Consider the following 20,515-nt stretch of genomic DNA (forward strand, 5'->3'; position numbering starts at 1 on the left):
TATCGTCTTTCTGTTATTGATTTCTGTGGCCTCTCTTGGTACCTGTATATGTTCCATGGACACTTGAAAAGTATTTTCTGCTGTTTTTGGATGGAGTGGTCTATAAATGTTGATTAGATCCTATTGGTTGATGGTGGTGTTGAGTTCTCTATCCTTTTTTATTTTCTATTTATTTGTTCTATCAGTTACTGGGAATGAGTATTGAAATCTTCAACTGTAACTGTGGATTTGCCTGTTTCCTCTTTCAGTTCTGTCAGTTTTTGCTTCACATATTTTGCTGCTCTGTTATTTGGTGTACACACAACTAGGATTGCTGCTACTTCTTAGTAGGTTAATTCTTTTATCATTATACAGTGTTCCTGTCTGTCTGTAGTAATTTTCCTTGCTCTGAAGTCTGCTTTACCTGGTAGTAATATAGCCATTGATGCTTTTCATTGATTAATGTTTGCATTATATATTTTTTTCATCATTTTACTTTTTTTTGTTTGTTTGTTTTTGTTTTTGTTTGAGATAGAGTCTCATTCTCTTGCCCAGGCTGGAGTGCAGTGGCACGATCTCAACTCACTGCAACCTCTGCCTCCCAGGTTCAAGTGATTCTCCTGCCTCAGCCTCCTGAGTAGCTGGGAGTACAAGTGTGCACCACCATACCCAACTAATTTTTATATTTTTAGTGGAGCCATGTTGGCCAGGCTGGTCTTGAACTTCTGACCTTAGGTGATCCACCTGCCTCAGCCTCCTAAAGTGCTGGGATTACAGGCCTGAACCACTGTACCTCACTATTTTACTTTCAACCTATTTTTTGTAGACAGAATATCCTTGGGTCATGGTTTTTAATCCACTCTGCCAATCTCTGTCTTTTAATTGGCATATTTAAACCATTGACATTTGATGTAATATAAATGTTGGGGTATAAGTGTGCCATTTTCTTCTTTGGTTTTCTGTTTGTTCTCTCTGCTTTTTATTTATGTTTTTACTTGCACATTTTTTATAGTTCTGTTTTATCTATACTGTTGTGTTTGTCTTTTAAGAGTTAGGGTCTTGCTCTGTAGCCCAGGCTGGAGTGCAATGGCATGATCATGGCTTACTGCATCCTTATATTCCTGGGCTTAAGCAATCCCAAGTAGCTAGGACTAAAGTGCCACCATGCCTGGCTAAGTTTACAAAACTCTTTTAGAGACAGAGCCTCACTGTGTTGCCCAGGCTGATCTCAAACTCCTGGCCTTAAGTGATCCCCCTGCCTCAGCCTCCTAAATTGTTGGAATTACAGATATGAGCCACTACATTTGGCAGTGTTTCTGAGTATGTATGTGTGTGTGTGTATGTGTGTGTATATATATATATATTTTTTTTTTTTTTTTTTTTTTTTTTTTTTTTTGAGACGAGTCTCGCTCTGTTGCCCAGACTGGAGTGCAGTGGTGTGATCTTGGCTCATTACACCTCTGCCTCACGGGTTCAAGCAATTCCTCTGCCTCAACCTCCTGAGTAGCTGGGATTATAGGTACGTGATACCCAGCTAATTTTTGTATTTTTAGTAGAGACAGGGTTTCACCATGTTGGTCAGGCTGGTCTCGAACTCCTGACCTCGGGTGATTCACCTGCCTTGGCCTTTTAAGTGGCTGCCCTAAGTATTATATAAATAAATATTTGTCTTAGTGTCATTATTTTATCAAGTTGAGTGTCTTACAGAAACTTCGTCTCCCTTTACATCCCTTTACCCTTTCTTTTTTTTTTTTTTTTTTTTTTTTCCTTTTTTTGAGACAAGGTCTTGCTGTATCACCCAAGCTGGAGTACAGTGGTATGATCTCGGCTCACTGCAACCTCCACCTCCCGGGCTCAAGCAGTTCTCATGCCTCAGCCTCTTGAGTAATTGGGACTACAGGTGTGTGCCACCACTCCTGGCTAATGTTTGTATTTTTAGTAGAGGTGGGGTTTTGCCATATTGGCCAGGGTGGTCTGGAACTCCTGACCTCAGGTGATCGGCCTGCCTTGGCCTCCCAAAGTGCTGAGATTACAGGTGTGAGTCATCATGCCTGGCCTTTGATAGTGGTCTTAAGGGTTTCCTACCTTCTCCCTACATACTTATTTAATCTAAACCCCTTCTTACTGTATTTTCTCCAGTCTAAAGTAACAAGGTGTCCTTCCTCCTGTGCGCTGATGTCATTTCCTTTGGTCCCAGGATCTAGCTCTGGCAGTCTTCCCTTGTTTCTCCCAAATCTTCAAACTGTTTGTCATTACTGGCTCCTTCCTTCTAGCCTGTGTACATGCTTAAGAGTCCCCCACTCTAAAAAGATTTCCCTTACCTCATTAAGCCATCTGGTCTAGTCTCTTTTCCTTTTCTCTATCCTACATCTCAAAACAGTAGTCTATCTATTCTTATTCTTACTGTCTCCATTCCTATAACCACAATAACTCTATAGTAATTAAAACATATTTAGAAACCTTGAAGTGTAAACAAACATAGAATTAGAATTTAAATTTTCTGAGAGATAAAGAGAAGCTCTGTAACATTTCAGAAAGTTCTCATCTCTTTGAGTCTTTGGTATTAAAAAAAAAAATCACTGGAAAGATAAACTCAACCAAGTGTAGTCAAATGCACTGTGATTCCCTTTATAAATGGAAGACTTATTTCTCATTGTAGCCTGTCCTTTTCATAGAAGGAGCTTCTAAATTATTTTGATGATTCCAACCACTGTCTGTGTGACTCCCCAGTCTGTATCTGAAACTCTTTAGTTTTTTCCACTTATTTCCTGGGCATTCTCCACTTCGATGTTCCATAAGTACCTTAAAGTCAACACGTCAAAAACTAAACTCATTTTTTTTCCTAAGCATGCTTCAAGCCCCATGTTCTCTAACCTAGTTTATGGCACCATCCCACTCACCCAGGTTAAAAACTAGGAGTTATTATTTTCTACTGTATCCTTTATCTCACCTTCAAAATTTACCAAGTCCTGCCAATGTTAGTTCCTAAATATTTCTTAATTTTTGCCTTACCTCTCTGTTCCTTAAACTTATACTCAATTATAGTCTTCATTGTTTCTCACTGGGTTGTTGCCACAGCATTATTAAATACACTGCTTTCAATCTTTACACCTCAAACTCATCTCACTTAAGATACCTAGAACTGCACTGCTGCATAATATAACTACCAGCTGCATCTATCTGTCGAGGATTTGAAATGTGCCTAATCTAAGTCGAAATGTGCTGTAAGTATAACATACAAAGTGGATCTTGAAGACTTGGTTTGAAGCAAAAAACTATGAAAGATAATCAATTTTATTTTGACTATATATTAAATACAAAAGTGATAACATTTTAGGTATAGATTACATAAAATATATTATTAATTTTACCTGTTTCCACCTTTTTGAATATGGTTGCTAGAAATTTTAGTATTACATATACTCTTTCTCCAGCTTTTCATGTGTCTGGTTCCTTCTCAGTACCCAAGTCCCAACTTAAGAAACCTCTGCCTGAACGCTGTTTGTGCCTGAATACTGTCTAAAGGAATTTTGTCATATCATCCTGTTCTGTTTTCTTCGTGGTATTCTTCACTGTGTGAAATCATCTTGTTTACTTGTGTATCTGATCATTGTCTACCCCTACAAAATAGGAGGCTTTACTGAGGCAGGAAATTTGTCTGACCATTAGTAAATAAGATGTACTGTTGTGTACCTGGTACCTAAAATAATATCTGGCATATGCCAGTGCTCTTTATTGAATGAATGGTTTCTATTCTACTTGAAATGGTTCTCTCTGCCCCATAAACCTGTTTAACTCAAGTCCTTTCATGATTCAGCTCAAGTAGCACCTCTTTCAGGAAGATTTTCCTGGCTGTTTCCCCTCTGGGCTTATTGATTCCTTTTCTATGCACAGTTCCATAATTGTACCTACACATTGTGTTTCTGACTACATTCTCTCTCCTCTTTTAGACTTAGCCCTTAGTAGTTCTTCAGTACATTCTCATTCCCTAGAATATACCTAGTTAGGTTACCCAATAGACATTCAGTATTTGTTTGCTGAATATACAAGCGAGCAGATTTTTTTTTGGAGTTAGTCTTTAGTATTGTAATTATACAATAAATAATGCAGGTTATAGTATATACTCAGTAAACATTCTTGAATTAGTAAAGGAATTCCTACGTACTATTTTTATTATAAAAACAATATAGTGTCTAGGCGCAGTGGCTCATACCTGTAGTCCCAGCACTTTGGGAGGCCAAGGCAGGTGGGTCACCTGAGGGTGGGAGTTTGAGACCAGCCTGACTAACATGGAGAAACCCTGTCTCTACTAAAAATACAAAATTAGCCGGGCGTGGTGGTGCATGCCTGTAATCCCAGCTACTCAGGAGGCTGAGGCAGGAGAATCGCTTGAACCCAGGAGGCAGAGGTTGCAGTGAGCCTAGATTGCACCATTGCACTCCAGCCTGGGCAACAAGAGCGAAACTCCATCTCAAAAAAAACACAAACAAACAAACAAATAATATAGCAAAGTTAAAGTCTTATTTAAATCATTTGTATCACTACCCTAAGAACAATTATTTTCCTCAACCCACTTTCTTCCTTAATCTTACTTCCCTCATCTGAGATAATCACTTCTGGGTTTTTTTCCATAAACATAATTTTATATACAGTATGAAATAAGCAATAATATGTATAATAACTTTTAAATTCTGTTTTTCCACACTATGTTAGAAATTTTGTAATGTTCATGGTTTTATGAAACTGCTTTTTTCATTTTAAAGTTGAGATGGACTTAGAGAAGCAATGCTGTCTAGTAGAAAATGTTCCTTGGATGAGGATTGTTCTTTCTGGTTCCCCCATTTAGCCCGAGGACTTATGAGTTCCTTTTTTGTCTCAATCATTTTAAGAATGTGAATTTTCTATAACCACAAAGCTTGGAGGAGGCAGTCTGTATTCAAACTCAGGTCTTCTAACTTTGAATCTAGTTATCTTTCCATTTATTAACTATCTCCCTCAACTTCAGTTCCCTTAACTGTAAAATGGGAATAATAATGTCTGTCTTGTCTGCCCTGAGGATAAAGATGATAATCACCTGAGGGATTAATATATGTGATCTCACATGTAATTAAAACACACTAAAGATCAGGGGAATATCTATATTTGTTCATTTTTTGGAGAACAACATTAATCTCACAATTCAAAGGTTTGATTTTTCTTTTTTTCGGTAATAGAAATAGATCCAGGATTTGCTAGATCCTAAACTCAGTCATAATTCAGTTTACCTTTATAGGTTTGGGCTTTGAAAACTATGTCCAGTCTGTTGTGTTTTCTTATTTTATTTCAAACTAGTAAATTATTACCAGAAGAGAAAGGTTTTAGGTGAAAAGAAAATGATTCCATTTCTCTCTGCACATGGTGCCACGTTTTTCATTTTTAAAATATCCACCCTGCAACATAATTCAAGTTGATTTCCATATGTAATTTTTCTGATTTCTCTTTTTAGTACTTTTCCTTCTCTCTTTTTAAAAAAATCATTCCCACATTGTCTCTTTAGTACTTTAATCCTTTTCCTTTTTTCTTTTTTAATCATTCACACAATGACTATGGGTACAAAACTGTAAGAAATTTGTTTTTTATTTGTTTTAAATTCATGGATACCATTGCCATAAATATGTCCAATATGAATTATACTTCGAATGTGGCAGATGTATAATGGATAGAAGCTTAGAGTAGAATAGCAATGACTTGATTTTCTGTGATTCTGAACATCACTAAAGTATGCTGCCAGGGTTAGCCAAGGGAGAATAAGATGTAATTGCTTGCCTAAAATGATAATATCTTTCCAGGACATCTCCTGAATACTAATGAAGGCAGATGATTTCAGGGAGAGAGGCATTCTTCATTTGAGAGATGGGAAAGATCAAATAATGGTAGTAATTAAAATGAGACCAAAATGTAGCATTTGTAGACCAAGTGTATGCTAATCATTGTTTAAAGAAGTTCATCAGATAAAACATTACTTACTCTGAAATATTCTGTAAGAATATTTATTTAGAAGTCAGTAAGTCCTCATGTATGTTTCATAGAAATTGCATAGAAATGATATGGACTTCTAATATAAAAAATCAAAGCGTGATTCAGAAAAGAAAGATGCTTTTAAATGATTTTTAATCAAAATTGTCTTAATCAAAATTGTAAACTTGTGAATAAACACATTCAAAAATGTTGTTTGGAAAACGACAAGACAAGCCACACATTAACAGAAAATATTTGCAGGAAACCTATCAGAAAGAAAACTGGAATACAGAATAGATTTTAAAATTTTACACAATGCAATAATAGTAAGACAAGAATTCACCCTCAAAATTTTTGGCCAAATATTTTACCAAATCCATCACCAAAAAAGATACACATATGACAATTAAACACATAAAAAGATGCCTAGTCATCAGAGGAGTAAAGATTAATATCACAACTAGATACTACAACATGCCTATTAGAATGGCTAATTTTTTTTTTTTTGCTTTTTATTTTTTATTTTATTTATTTATTTTTTAATTATACTTTAAGTTCTAGGGTACATGTGCATAATGTGCAGGTTTGTTACATATGTATACTTGTGCCATGTTGGTGTGCTGCACCCATCAACTTGTCAGCACCCATCAATTTGTCATTTATATCAGGTATAACTCCCAATGCAATCCCTCCCCCCTCCCCCCTCCCCATGATAGGCCCCGATGTGTGATGTTCCCCTTCCCGAGTCCAAGTGATGTCATTGTTCTGTTCCCACCGATGAGTGAGAACATGCGGTGTTTGGTTTTCTGTTCTTGTGATAGTTTGCTAAGAATGATGGTTTCCAGCTGCATCCATGTCCCTACAAAGGACGCAAACTCATCCCTTTTTATGGCTGCATAATATTCCATGGTGTATATGTGCCACATTTTCTTAATCCAGTCTGTCACAGATGGACATTTGGGTTGATTCCAAGTCTTTGCTATTGTGAATAGTGCCACAATAAACATATGTGTGCATGTGTCTTTATAGCAGCATGATTTATAATCCTTTGGGCATATACCCAGTAGTGGGATGGCTGGGTCATATGGTACATCTAGTTCTAGATCCTTGAGGAATCGCCTAGAATGGCTAATTTTTTTTTAATGACATTATCAAACACTGTTGAAGAAGGAGAGAAACTACATTTCTCTTACATTGCTGGTGAAAATGCAAAATGGTACAATGACTCTTTAAAACAGTTTGAAAGATTTTCATAAAGTTAAACATCCACTTACCATACAACCCTACAGTCTCACTCCTACCCAAGGGAAATGAAAACATATTACATGAAGTCTTGTGTATGAATATTTATAAAGTGACTTTTTTGGAATTGTCAAAAACTGAAAACAGTCTGTACATCAGCAAGTAAATGGATAAACAATTTGTATACATACTTACAAAGTCATACTATTTAGCAAGAAAAAGAAATAAGCCACTGATACATGCAACAACATGGACGAATCTTTAATATATTATGTTAAGTGAAAACAACCAGACTCGAAATGCTACATACTAAGTGGTTCCATTTTATGTGACCCTCTCAAAAAGGCAAAACTACCAGAAGAGAACACAAACTGGTGGTTGTCCATGAGGCTACAATGGGGTGGTGGGAATTCTTTGGAGTTATGGAGATGGTCTGTATCTTGATGCAGTGTTGGGTGCATAACTCTGCATTTGTCAAAATGAGCAGGATGTGACTAAAAAGAAAAAAAAAGATAATATGAGCTTACAAAAGAGAAACACCAGATCCATTGTACCACTGTAAGAATTACACTCTAAGGATAAGACTTATACTTAAAATCTAAGAGAAATACCAGAAAATTAGCACATTGTTTTTAGTCTCATTATTAATTCCTTTTTTCATGTAACATTTTTACTCCTCTCCACAATCTCCTTTTATGTAATAATTTACACTTGATTATTTCTTCAGTAATTAGTAAAGAAAGAAAGATAATCAGCTTTCTGTAATAAGACTCAATATCACCTATATTCACTTGAGAAATACTCATTTTGTTATCTCCTACTGAATGTATCTATTACTCTATTCTTATGTCAAAGCTTTTACTAGCAGACAAAATGATAGCTTATTATTAGGAAAATTAAGTGAGACAATACTTGTAAAATACCTGGCACATACCTCACATTCAGTTTTTTTTAAGTGTTGTAAATATAAATAACAGTTAAGTTCCTTATCTTTTTGTCTCTCAGTGTTGATCTTGTTTTGAAAATATGAGAAGAGTGAATTTTACTAAGTTGTCAAATTTGCCTTATTCTTTGCGAACCTTAGTAGATGAATTGTAGTATCTTTTTTAATGCAGCCATGATGTGAATTACTGAATGACACTTCTCAGCTAGACCCTATATCTGCACATAGAATGAAATAAATACATATCAGAACACACAAACTGTACCTAGATAATAAGTAAATAATTTTTTAGGTATTTTAAGTTGATAATTTTTGACATAATGTTGTAGTATAAATATTCAGTTCAATTTGCTTTTGATGAAGAAAAATTTTTGTGGAAATAGTTTAAATGTGAAAATGTGATTATATAAAAGCTGGGCTATTCATGAGAATCACATGTGGACCATTTTTTAAAATACCAATTTCTTTCCCTACCACTGCCTTTCTAAGAGAAGCAGCTAAACAGTGATGTGCTAGTGTATGCTCAACAAACCAGCTCTTGGGTGGGAGTGGGGATAAGGGGCATTGATTCATAGTGTTTGCTGATTTCCATAGTGTAAATACTTCCACCATAGCCAATTTCAAGCTACTAAGATGATAACATTGAATGTGGAGTGAGGAAAAGATGTACAGTAGCACAGTATTATACAGTATTTCCATCATACAAGTACAATAAATATATACAACCTCGAGAATAAAAGCAAAAATTAATAAAATAATTAAAAAGTAATGAATTTTGAGTGTTACCTTTGTTTTAATATGACTATTTATAAAGTTATATAAGTTAATTTTTAATAATGACTGAGTTTCACAACCAGCTTCCAGAGTTTCTGAAAATTTAACAGTTGGCTCTCATGAGCTGATGAGAACTGATGTTCACACAACACTGAAGCTCCAAGGCATCTATTTTTTTTTAACCAATTGGTTGCAAGTAATTTGCCAACCAGTTGTTTTTCTAAAATACAGATCTGATCCTAAAGCCCACGAAGGCATTCCACAGTCAGACCCAGATGAGTCTTTTTCAGCCGAATTTTAAATCATACCATTTCTCTCACATCCTCTGTATGTCACCTACACTAGATGTAGATAACACACTTGTTCTTCCCCCACCACCCTCGCCTTCTCAACATCTACCTTCTCAGTATCTTCCTTCAGCCTTGAATGACCTCACCTTATCTGCCTGAGTTTTGCAATACTATTTATTTATCCTTCTAGAAATAACTCAAATGCTGCTTTCTTTTACTTGCTACTGTTGGAAACATTCCCATTCGCCTTGGTGCTCTCATAGCCCTTTGTTTATATTTCATTTTGAGCTCAAATTTATCAATAACGAATGTCTGATTCTCTCTCTAGATTATAAACTTCTAAGGGGTGCCTTTAAATCATACTGTACTTAACATATTAATATAACCTAAAAGTGGTTAGTAAACACTTGCTTATTTTAACAGAAAAAAATTATGAAGGATGCATGGTATATCCTTTGCTTTCTATATCTTTGAGAAACTGACCAAAATTTAAACTTTTTTGAATTAGATTTGTATGCCTTTTTTTCCTCGTGATGCAGAACCATATTAGTAGTTATATACCTATCGCACACCTAGAGACATTCCACAATGACTCTAGAGCTGACCAAAGAAGAATTTCATTAGTGTATGAAGCAGAAATGATTAAATAGTATAAGATAGTGTATGAAGCAGAAATGATTAAATTGTTTAACTGCATTTGTGAATCATTATTCTCATTTAGTGTGCCTTATAGTATTTTCAGCATAAAGCCAAAAGTTACTTTATAATGTTCCCAGCAAATTAGGCCTTTGTATCAATAACACCCTCTAAGAAAGGCTAAAATACCATACTTTGCTTTGTGACTTGAGAGAAATTTGCTTTCATGCATATCATTAAGGGTAAAATCATCAATCTGTTGTTTTCAGGCATTTTATCTAGACTTAGAATTATCTGGTTGCCATCACGATAAGTATGGACAACATCTAAGTGTATGAAGGAAGTGTTCTAAAGTAAAAACAATCCAAAAATTTCTTGAAGTAAATGCAGCACATTCCTTGTTAGTAGTGTTTCGGGAATCTTTTTCATATTTTACACTAGGCTGCCACCTGATGGCAAAAGTTAAAATTGCATCTTCTGTAACATTCGACACCTTCATTGCAATTAGACAGATTTTTACGTATTCAGCATAAAGCCTCCAAAACTTTTATACATTTGTGCAAGTGTTATGTATTCAGCAAATGTTTGATGATTGCTTTGGACCTCAGGGAAATAATATTTATTGTTTAACCTTTGTTAGACAATGATCTTCCTACGATTTGTTTAAAGCTTTGCTTTCTTATGGAGCTATTTTAAGAATCTGTTTTAATTAGTGTTATTTAATGAAAAATTTTACTTAAATGTAAATTTTCTCATTTCTCTTTCCCTTTTCTTTCTTCAGAACGAGGTCACTCGGACACCATGGTGTTCTTTTACCTGTGGATTGTCTTTTATATCATCAGTTCCTGCTATACCCTCATCTGGGATCTCAAGATGGACTGGGGTCTCTTTGATAAGAATGCTGGAGAGAACACTTTCCTCCGGGAAGAGATTGTATACCCCCAGAAAGTATGTATAAAGAGTGTGTTTGTTTACAAGAACAAACAAACTTAGGTATACCACTAGCTAATCCTGTTGCAGTACAGACCCAACCTCTAATTTTATTACTGTAATATAATTAGAAAAAGAATTAACAAAAATACTAATTCATTCAGCCAACAAAAATATATTAGATGTTTACTATATGCTAGGTACTATAGGAAATAAAAACAAAGTAAAATTCTTGTTCTCAAGGAAAGCCATAAACTATGTTCAGATAAGTAAATTGCAATACAATGTGATAAAGAGTGGAATAGAATAATAAATAACTTACTGTAGTTTATGATTTGTTTTTGAACATGGAATGCCCTCAGTCTGAAACACTCTGCCTCTCTTGTCTGCTTTGTAAACACCTGTTCCTCCTTTTTAAAAGTCAGTTTCAGTGTTACTTTCTCCAAGAAGCCTTTCTTTATTTTTCCTAGCATAGTCAGCTATTCATCTTAATCTTTTTTTACCCTATATAAACTACCATTATAGCAGTTATCACACTGTGTTATAATAATGTGTTTAGGTGTCCATATTCTTAACTTCCCAGCATAGTTCCTGGTAAATAGTAGACTTAATGTTTCTGGAATGAATGAATAAATACTTGACTAAATGAAAAATGTTATGAAAAGACAAAGGAGAAGGAGTGCCTGACTCTGCTTGATTGCATCAAGAAGACTTCTCCTTTCATTTGTTTCATCTAATATTTGTTAAAATCAAGTGCCATTTCAATCAGAAAATACAGATAATTCTTTAGGAATTATCTTAGGATTTTATCTATGTATTAATAAAAAGACAAGAGGGGCTGAATTAAAAAATCAAAAATATATTTACTCAGATATTTTAGTAAAGGATAAATATCATGATTAGACCTTTAAAGAAATTAAACAGTGAACAGTGAATTCTAATCCCAGCTCTTTCACTAACTAGCTGTATGATTTTTGCAACCAGACTATGGTGGATTCTTGTTTATAAGGGTAAGTATGTTAAACTAGATTATCTCTTGATCTTTTCCCAGTTTAAAATTCTGTGATGGAGAGGGAAGTGTAGATTAGGTCACTAACATTTTATACTCTTATCAGCATGTCACCAGTACCTTAAAATTGTATTTGGAAAAGTGTATGGATACGTAATATTCAATTAGTAAGTAGGGAAAGCATTTTCAGGTGTGAGGAATAGTGAATTCAAAGAATGATACGTAGAGTAACTTCAGATGAACATACAAAGGGGAAAAGGGGAAATTGTTGACAGTGATCTTTTTTACCTAAACTATAGCAATACCCCAGATGTGAAAAATTAGAATATATGACCAAGATATTAGACATATTTTTATAAATCTAATTTGAAAAGAAAATTAATAGAGAGTAGACATGAGCTCAGTTAAGATGGCCCTTTTGTGCTCACCAAATAAGTGTGTTTTATTTCTGTTTATATTGTTCTTGCTCTCTGAGAGCTATAAAACATTTGTTTTTTGTTTTTTGTTTTGAGTCAGAGTCTCGCTCTGTCACCCAGGCTAGAGTGCAATGGTGCAATCTCAGCTCACTGCCAGCTCCGCCTCCCAGGTTCACGCCATTCTTCTGCCTCAGCCTCCCGAGTTGCTGGGACTACAGGCGCCCGCTACCACACCCGGCTAATTTTTTGTATTTTTAGTAGAGACGGGGTTTCACCATGTTAGCCAGGATGGTCTCGATCCCCTGACCTCGTGATCCGCCCGCCTCGGCCTCCCAAAACATTTGTTTCTTATTATGATAATTGCTTAGATTGTTTATATCTTTATATAAATGTTAATCCATTCCCCCTTTTAAATAGTTCTAACATAGTGATTTCTAGGTAATAAAATTAGTGAATAGAATTTTTCACTCAGTTTCTTTGTTGTTACATATTTTCATGACTCTAAAAAACAAAATACTTTCCTACATTATAATTTACAAACTTATAAGAAAGATATTCTGCTGGATCACCACATTCCTTTAATTTTAAAAAATACTGGCCAGACATGGTGGCTCATACCTGTAATCCCAGCACTTTGGGAAGCCAGGACAGGAGAACTGCTTGAGTTCAAGACCAGCCTAGGCATCATAGTGTGAGACCCTGACTCTACTAAAAAATAAAATAAAATAAAAATAACTGGATGTGGTGGCACACGCCTCTAGCCCCAGCTACTCGGGATGCTGAGGCAGGAGGATCACTTGAGCCCAGGAGTTCAAGACTGCAGTGAGCTATGTTCATGCCACTGTACTCCAGCCTGGGTGATGGAGCAAGACCCTGTCTTAAAAAAACTAAAACAAAAAACAAACAAAAGGCAAATACTTGAAATAAAATTAATCTAGCTTGAAAAGTGTGGAATCCAGTGGAGCTTCATTAAAAATTTAGAACACAGGTATATGAACCTTAAAATCAGTTCTTATGAATGCATAATATTAAGCACCATACCCCAGGTCCAGGAACAATTTTTGTTATCTTTATATTCAAACTTAACTTTTCTGTGTCTCTTGACCTCAAGATAAGTGTATTCCTCCCAAAAGACTTCCACATTTTTGGTGACATCAGCTCCCACATTGGTCAGTGGTGAATAGCTTAAGACTGACTCTGAAAGGCACATGAAATTGCAGTTCTTCAATTAAGCCTAATAATAAAGTGAATGTGGATTTACCCAAAAATTGCATTATCACTATATTGTGAGGATGGGAGAGGGAATAGTGAGCCATGTGAATGTGTTAAAATCCTCATAATCTCATTAAATTTTTTAAGTAAAATAAATATTATGGCTTAATACATAGTAGTTTCCCTTCCCAAAAATTTCACATTCTTTAAATACATATATTTAAAGAGCTAATTTCCTTGAGATTAATAATGAGCAAATCTATGAATTATATAGTTCTGGTCTATTGGCAATTTGTGTACTTAAGATTTTTGTGTAGCTAAAACTGGACTGGACTCCTAAATCCTGGGTGCTGGTACCTGCAAGTATTACTTGAGCACCGTCTTCCCCATATAAAAATAAAACATTTCTTAAATTTGACCATGGTTGTGAAATCCAAGCTTAATTTCATTCACATCAAAAAGCAAGACAAAACTTTCTTCAAATACAGGGTAAGGCAAATGGAGAATAAAAGTACAAATAACACAGTGAATAAATCTGCTAATCTTTTCTGATATTAGCTATTAAGTCTACTGTACCTATTAGAATGTAATCTCAATTGATCAAGGATCTTAACCAGCTTATATTTCTGGGCCGTAGAAGAAAGCCTGGTATACAGTATGGCAGTGAAATATATTTGTTAATGATTACTCAAATTCAGTAATACTTCATATTGCATATTATACCATTTAAGAAAAAACTAAATTGGTAGAAATAATTCTAAAATATAATGTGTACTTTCCTGCAAAATAAAATGCAACTTTCCTCTTGAACCTGTGCTTATTCGTAGGACATGTGTGAGTCTTGTTGGTAGGACACGTGCTCATTGCTATGCCTGTTTATGAGAAATGTGATGGGAAACATACTCAGTTTGTTTATTTCTCAGGCCTACTACTACTGTGCCATAATAGAGGATGTGATTCTGCGCTTTGCTTGGACTATCCAAATCTCGATTACCTCTACAACTTTGTTGCCTCATTCTGGGGACATAATTGCTACTGTCTTTGCCCCCCTTGAGGTTTTCCGGTAAGCAAACTACTGAAAAGTTTATTAAAGATTCTTTTTAACCTAAAAGACACCCAATACTTACAAATTAGAATTTATTATAACTTGTACTTGAAAATCTTAAATTTTCCAACTTTTCTCAAATTTCTCATCAGCCTTGGAAAACCATGTTGGCCAGGCTGATCTCAAACTCTTGACCTCAGTTGATCCGCCTACCTCAGCCTCCCAAATAAGATGATATAAAGATATTTTCAGACAGGTGTATAACATTCCTCTGAGTCAGGATGGACAAATACTGCCTGTTAAAATAAGATAGAAGCTGGAAACCAAAAGATAAACCAGTACTCCTTCCCTTCCTGAATGCCTCGGCCTGGTGCCTGAACTCCCCATTGCTGCTGCCACCTCCCTACCCACTTCTTTCTCTTTCATGGGTGCTACTTCATCAATTTTTTAAAAGAAATTCTAGCAAAAAAAGAAAAATACCTCATGACTATTGTATTTCTTTTTTAAAAATCATTTGCTTACTAATTAAATCAAATGTTCTATCCCATTTAAAACAAACCAAAAAACCCATCTTTAGATCAGCTTTCTCCCTCCAACTATTGCTAATCTTTCTGCTGTCCTTCATAGCAAAACTCTTCAAGAGATGTCTGCACTTGCTGTCTCCATTCTCACTTCTCTCCCATTCTCTTTTTCATTCAAATATGTATTCCCAATACTCAAACTAAACCACTTTTGTTAATAATCTATAATAATAATATTATAGTGCCTACTATGTAGCTGACAGCATTCTAAGCCTTTTACCTTTATTAAATCCTCACAGCAATCTTAGCAAGTAGGTACTGTTATCATGTCTTTTACTGATGACACCAAAGCATAGGTTAAGTAACTAATCCAAGGTCATTACAGCTAGCAAATGGTAAAGCCATGATTTGAATCTAGACAGTCACCCAGAGCCTATGCTATTAGATCCATACTCCCCATTTTGCTAAATCCCCTGGTCAGTTCTCTGTACTTATCTTACTTTACTTCCCAGCAAAGCACTTTCTTCTCTTGACTTCTCAGAAACTACAGTTTCCTGTCTCACTAGCTATTCCTTGTGCACTCCTTTACTGGTTCTTCCTCCTCCTCTCAAACTTTTAAGTGTTAGAGTGTTCCAGGATTTAATCTTCTGCGCTCTTCTCTCCTCTAGTTGTATTATTCCTAAACCTATTATTTGAAGTGCTGTCTTTATGCTATCTCTAACCATAAACTTTCCTTTGAACTGCAGACTCTCATCCACCTCTCCACTGAATTCTCCCATATCTGATGAGTAACTCTAACCTAGCATCTCTGATCTTAGTAAATGTGTCACCTTTCACTTAGACCGAAAACCCTAAGACCACTCACATCCCATGTCAGTAAGTTCTGTCAGCTCCATCTTTATAAATAAATCCTTTGTCTGTCTGCTTCTCATCACTTCTGTTATTACCACCTTTAAGTCACCATCATCTCTTTTCTGGACTGCTGCAACAGCCCTTCTAATTGGTCTTTCTTCAGCTGTTCTTGTCTCCCTTTGATCTCTTCACCATTCAGCAGGACCTTTTTCAAACAAATCACTTTATTCTCCTGTTGTTCTCTCATTGTTCTCCATTAGACCTAAAATTTAAACTATGGTTTATAAGGCCCTCTGTGGATGGACCCTCTTCCGCCACTCCATCATTATCTCCTGCTATTTTAACCTCACTTATTCTTAGCCCCACTGACCTTGCTGTTTCCAACTCGCCTTTTTATACTTGCCATTTTCCTCTGCCTGGGAGGCTTTCCTCCAGGATTTTTACATGACTTGCTTCTTTGTATCATTCAGGTCTTCAATAGCTGCCATGTCTTCAAAGAAGCTTTCCCTAACCAGTCTTAATGACGGCATACTCTATTCCCTTGTCCTGCTTTATTTTCTTCACAGTACTTATCATTAGCCGATTGATTGTTTACTTGCTCATTGTCTGTCTCCACCACTAGAAATTACACCCCCTAAGGACAAAAAGGCTTTGTGTCATTCTGTGCCTTTACTGCCTTATGGTAGACATTCAGTAACTATTTGTCAAATAAGTTGAAAGAATGAGCACTCTAAAACTGCATTCCATGAGTCCCTTCCTTTTTTGTAGTCTAGTCTTGTTTCCCTTACCCGCCCCCCACCCCCAACCTCCCCGCAACACCATCTTTCCCTATTTTAATATTCAGGCCCTTAATTCTGTGTTTTTGTTTCATGAGTGGAAACTTGATACCCTGGGAGATTTACAAGTAGCAGAAGTATCTTACAATTTCATAAGTACTTTGATCTACCCCATTTTGCTAAGGCGATTTGTGTGGAACTTCTTCCGCCTGGAGAATGAACATCTGAATAACTGTGGTGAATTCCGTGCTGTGCGGGACATCTCTGTGGCCCCCCTGAACGCAGATGATCAGACTCTCCTAGAACAGATGATGGACCAGGATGATGGGGTACGAAACCGCCAGAAGAATCGGTCATGGAAGTACAACCAGAGCATATCCCTGCGCCGGCCTCGCCTCGCTTCTCAGTATGTATGGCTTCTACTTCTGTGAGGCATAGTTCCTTTGGGTTTTAGCATTGAGTAACATGTAAGCTACGAAGCTATCAGGTTGAACCAAATGAAATTGCCAATACTCAGCCATTTTTCACCTACAAAAACAGTAACAAGCAGCAATTCCATATGATACAACCTATAGACTGTCTAAATGAGCATATAGAGTAAATGTCATCAATGCATAACCTAGTAATTTGGCATTAAAGATCCACTGTCTGGAGGAAAAGGTTGTTGGAGAGTGATTTATTAATACTTGACTCTTCTGTATGTTTTGTATACAAATGATTTTTATGTTATAAACTTTAGGAATCCTGCCATCTATGCCTTGACCAAATTACTTAATTTCTGTTTTCTGCCCCTCATCTGTAAACTGGAATTAATATGGTTCTTCCTCATAGGGCAGTTAAGTGGATTATATTGATTATTACATAGAACTTGGACCAGTTCCCTCACAGAAAGAGCCTACTGAATATAAACTATTATTATTTGTATCTTCTTATTAAATACCTACAGCAATATTTTTATCAGTCATTGACTACATATGTTGCTAAAAGTTACCATAAATGTACAGTATATGGTGACTGCATTCAAAATTTAGAGACAATAGATAGCACATTAGATTGGAATGAAGGAGACTTAGGTTGAGGATGCACAGTTTTCTAAAGGATAAGGGAATGAATAGACTAGAGACACAGTAAAGAACATAAAGGTAGAAATGAAGTGCAGAAAGAACAACATTGTGACTAGAATTATAGTAAGAATAATTTTTCTGAATAGATGAAGTATGATTGTAAAAGGCTGAAAATGCAAACTTGATCTTGTAGGCAGGAATGAGTCACAGAGAATTTTTTTTTTTTTTTTGAGATGGAGTCTTGTTCTGTCACCCAGGATGGAGTGCAGTGGTGCGATCTCCACTCACTGCAAGCTCCACCTCCCGGGTTCACACCATTCTCCTGCCTCAGCCTCCCAAGTAGCTGGGACTGCAGGTGCCCGCTACCACGCCCGGCTAATTTTTTGTATTTTTAGTAGAGACGGGGTTTCACCATGTTAGCCAGGATGGTCTCGATCTCCTGACCTCGTGATCCGTCCACCTTGGCCTCCCAAAGTGCTGGGATTATAGGTGTGAGCCACTGCGCCTGGCCACAAATCACAGAGGATTTTTTTGCAGAAGAATGACATTGTGAAAGTAGCATCCTAGGAAGTTTTAATAAGCACTGTGTAAGATAGATTAGGCAAGGGAAAACTCAAGGCCAGAAAGCCAGATGAAAAGCTATGCAGTACTTTAATGTATGGGGCAGTGAAGATTCAGATTAGGATGCTTAGAGTTGGACCAAAAGGAATGTAAGGAGAGGTTTCGAAGGAAGTAAGAAACAGAAGGTAGTATCAGTAACTCACTGGATATAGAAGAGTAGAGTAGAACCTGCTGAACTTTAAATAGAGATTTGGAGGTTCTCTGAAGAAGGTAGAGAAAAGCAGAGAGCAGGGAACTGAGTCTTATTCCCTAGCTCAACCACATTAGCTGGGGAACAAACACAGATAAGAGAAAAAAAGAAAATAAACAAAAGAGGCAGGAGTAGTCAGGGAGGTAGTAGGAAGGGCATCAAAACAAAGCATGGTTGGTACTGTGATTCCAAGGAAGCAGAGTTTGAAGAAGCTGGGGCAGGGGAGCACTGAGTGGGTCAGCGAGATAAGTGCCACAAAGGACTGGAAGAAAATGCTGAGTGTGGTTGGTGACCTCATTGAGCTCCTGATTTTGAAGTCTAATTATCCTTGTTAGTTACCAGCAGAGGGCAATCTAAACATAGACTATTTCTGCTTCAGAAACAAGGGGCTCTTTGGCAATAGATTATTCTGTTCCATTTCAGGTGTTTAATGGAGAAACACTGGGAAACCAGATTGCACCGAGAGTAAGACATTAGGAATGGAGTGGTTGGTGTGCAGTGGAGAGAGCAGGGAATCCAAAATAAGATCTGAGTTTCAGTACTGACTATCACTCATGCAACCTTTAGCATATCCTTAATGTGTGTGGTTTTTTGTTGTTGTTGTTTGTTTGTTTGAAACAATATCTCACTCTATTGCCCAGGTTGGATCAGTACAGCAGCACGATCATGACTCACTGCAGCCTCAACCTCCTGGGTTCAAGCACTCCTCCCACCTCAGCCTCCCAAGGAGCTGAGCCTACAAGCCTGCACCACTCTACCCAGCTAATTTTTTATTTTTTGTCGAGACAGGGCCTTACTATGTTGCCCAGGCTAGTCTCAAACTCCTAACCTCAAGAAATCTTCCCTCCTTGGCCTCCCAAAGTGCTAGGATTACAGGCATGAGCCACCACACTCAGCCACTCGATTTTATTGTTGGTATTTATAGTGGTAGATGGTTTATGTTGGGCTGAAATATGCTTCACTGTAATTTCACTGTAACTTTAACCATTTGATCCTAGTTGGGCTCTCTCACATAACTAATAATGAGTCTCCTCTTCTGCATTGTATGTTGTCAACTCTTTGAAGAGAAATAACTGTTATGCCTCTCCTTAGGTCTTCTCTTCTGCTGGCTAACTCTTTTGGTTTCTCATGTATGCCTCAAGTGGTGTTATATCTGTCATCCTCATCATCCTTATCACAGTTCCTTACATGTGTTTTGTAGGGTTTTGTTTTTGTTTTTGTTTTTGAGATGTGGTCTCAGTCTGTCACCTAGGCTGGAGCGCAGTAGTATGATCATAGCTTACTGTAGCCTTGAGCTCCTGGGCTGAAGTGATCCTCCTGCCTTAGCTTCCTGAGTAGCTAGGGCTACAGGTGTGCACTATCATACCTGGCTTTTTTTTTTTTTTTTTTTTTAAAGAGACAGAGCCTCACTGTGATGCCCAGACTGGTCTCAAACTCCCAGGCTCAGGCCATCCTCTTATGTCAGCCTCCCAAGGAGCTGGGATTATAGGAACCAGCCAGTTTCTTAAGTTTGTTTAATGCTTTTTTCATCCATGTTCTCACTTGATATGCACACTGTCTCCACGAGGTGAAAGTGGTATTAAGTGAAATTGGTATTATCATTCCTGCCTTATAGAGATGGAAACGGGCACTCAAAGGGTTAAATAGATGCATCATAAAATCAAAGTCAGGTGGCCAGGTTCACTGGCTCATGCCTATAATCCTAACACTTTGGGAGGCCAAGGCGGACAGATTACCTGAGGTCAGGAGTTCGAGACCAGCCTGGCCAACATGGTGAAAGCCCATCTCTACTGAAAATACAAAAATTAGCTGGGCGTGGTGGCACATGCCTGTAATCCCAGCTACTCAGGAGGCTGAGGCAGGAGAATTGCTTAAGCCTGGGAGACAGAGGTTGCAGTGAGCCGAGATCGCACCACTGCACTCCAGCCTGGCTGACAGAGCAAGACTCTGTCTCAAAAAAAAAAAAAAAAATTCAATGTCAGTACTCAAACCCAGATCACTACCCTCTGCGTTGCGCA

At 36.9% G+C, this 20,515-nt stretch overlaps 1 protein-coding gene across 2 annotated transcripts in view; it reads left to right on the forward strand.

Moving 5' to 3' along the window:
* XPR1 (xenotropic and polytropic retrovirus receptor 1) overlaps window positions 1–20,515 on the forward strand; it is a 262,854-nt gene that overhangs the window by 234,372 nt on the left and 7,967 nt on the right. For both annotated transcript variants that reach the window (XM_033196381.1, XM_033196380.1), the window contains 3 exons: window positions 10,643–10,809; window positions 14,352–14,491; window positions 16,807–17,028. In XM_033196381.1, the coding sequence (XP_033052272.1) occupies window positions 10,643–10,809; window positions 14,352–14,491; window positions 16,807–17,028 (529 nt within the window). The remainder of the gene's footprint in view (window positions 1–10,642; window positions 10,810–14,351; window positions 14,492–16,806; window positions 17,029–20,515) is intronic.

The sequence above is a fragment of the Trachypithecus francoisi genome, unplaced genomic scaffold, assembly GCF_009764315.1.
Source record: "Trachypithecus francoisi isolate TF-2019V2 unplaced genomic scaffold, Tfra_2.0 Lachesis_group5, whole genome shotgun sequence".
NCBI classification, from domain to species: domain Eukaryota; kingdom Metazoa; phylum Chordata; class Mammalia; order Primates; family Cercopithecidae; genus Trachypithecus; species Trachypithecus francoisi.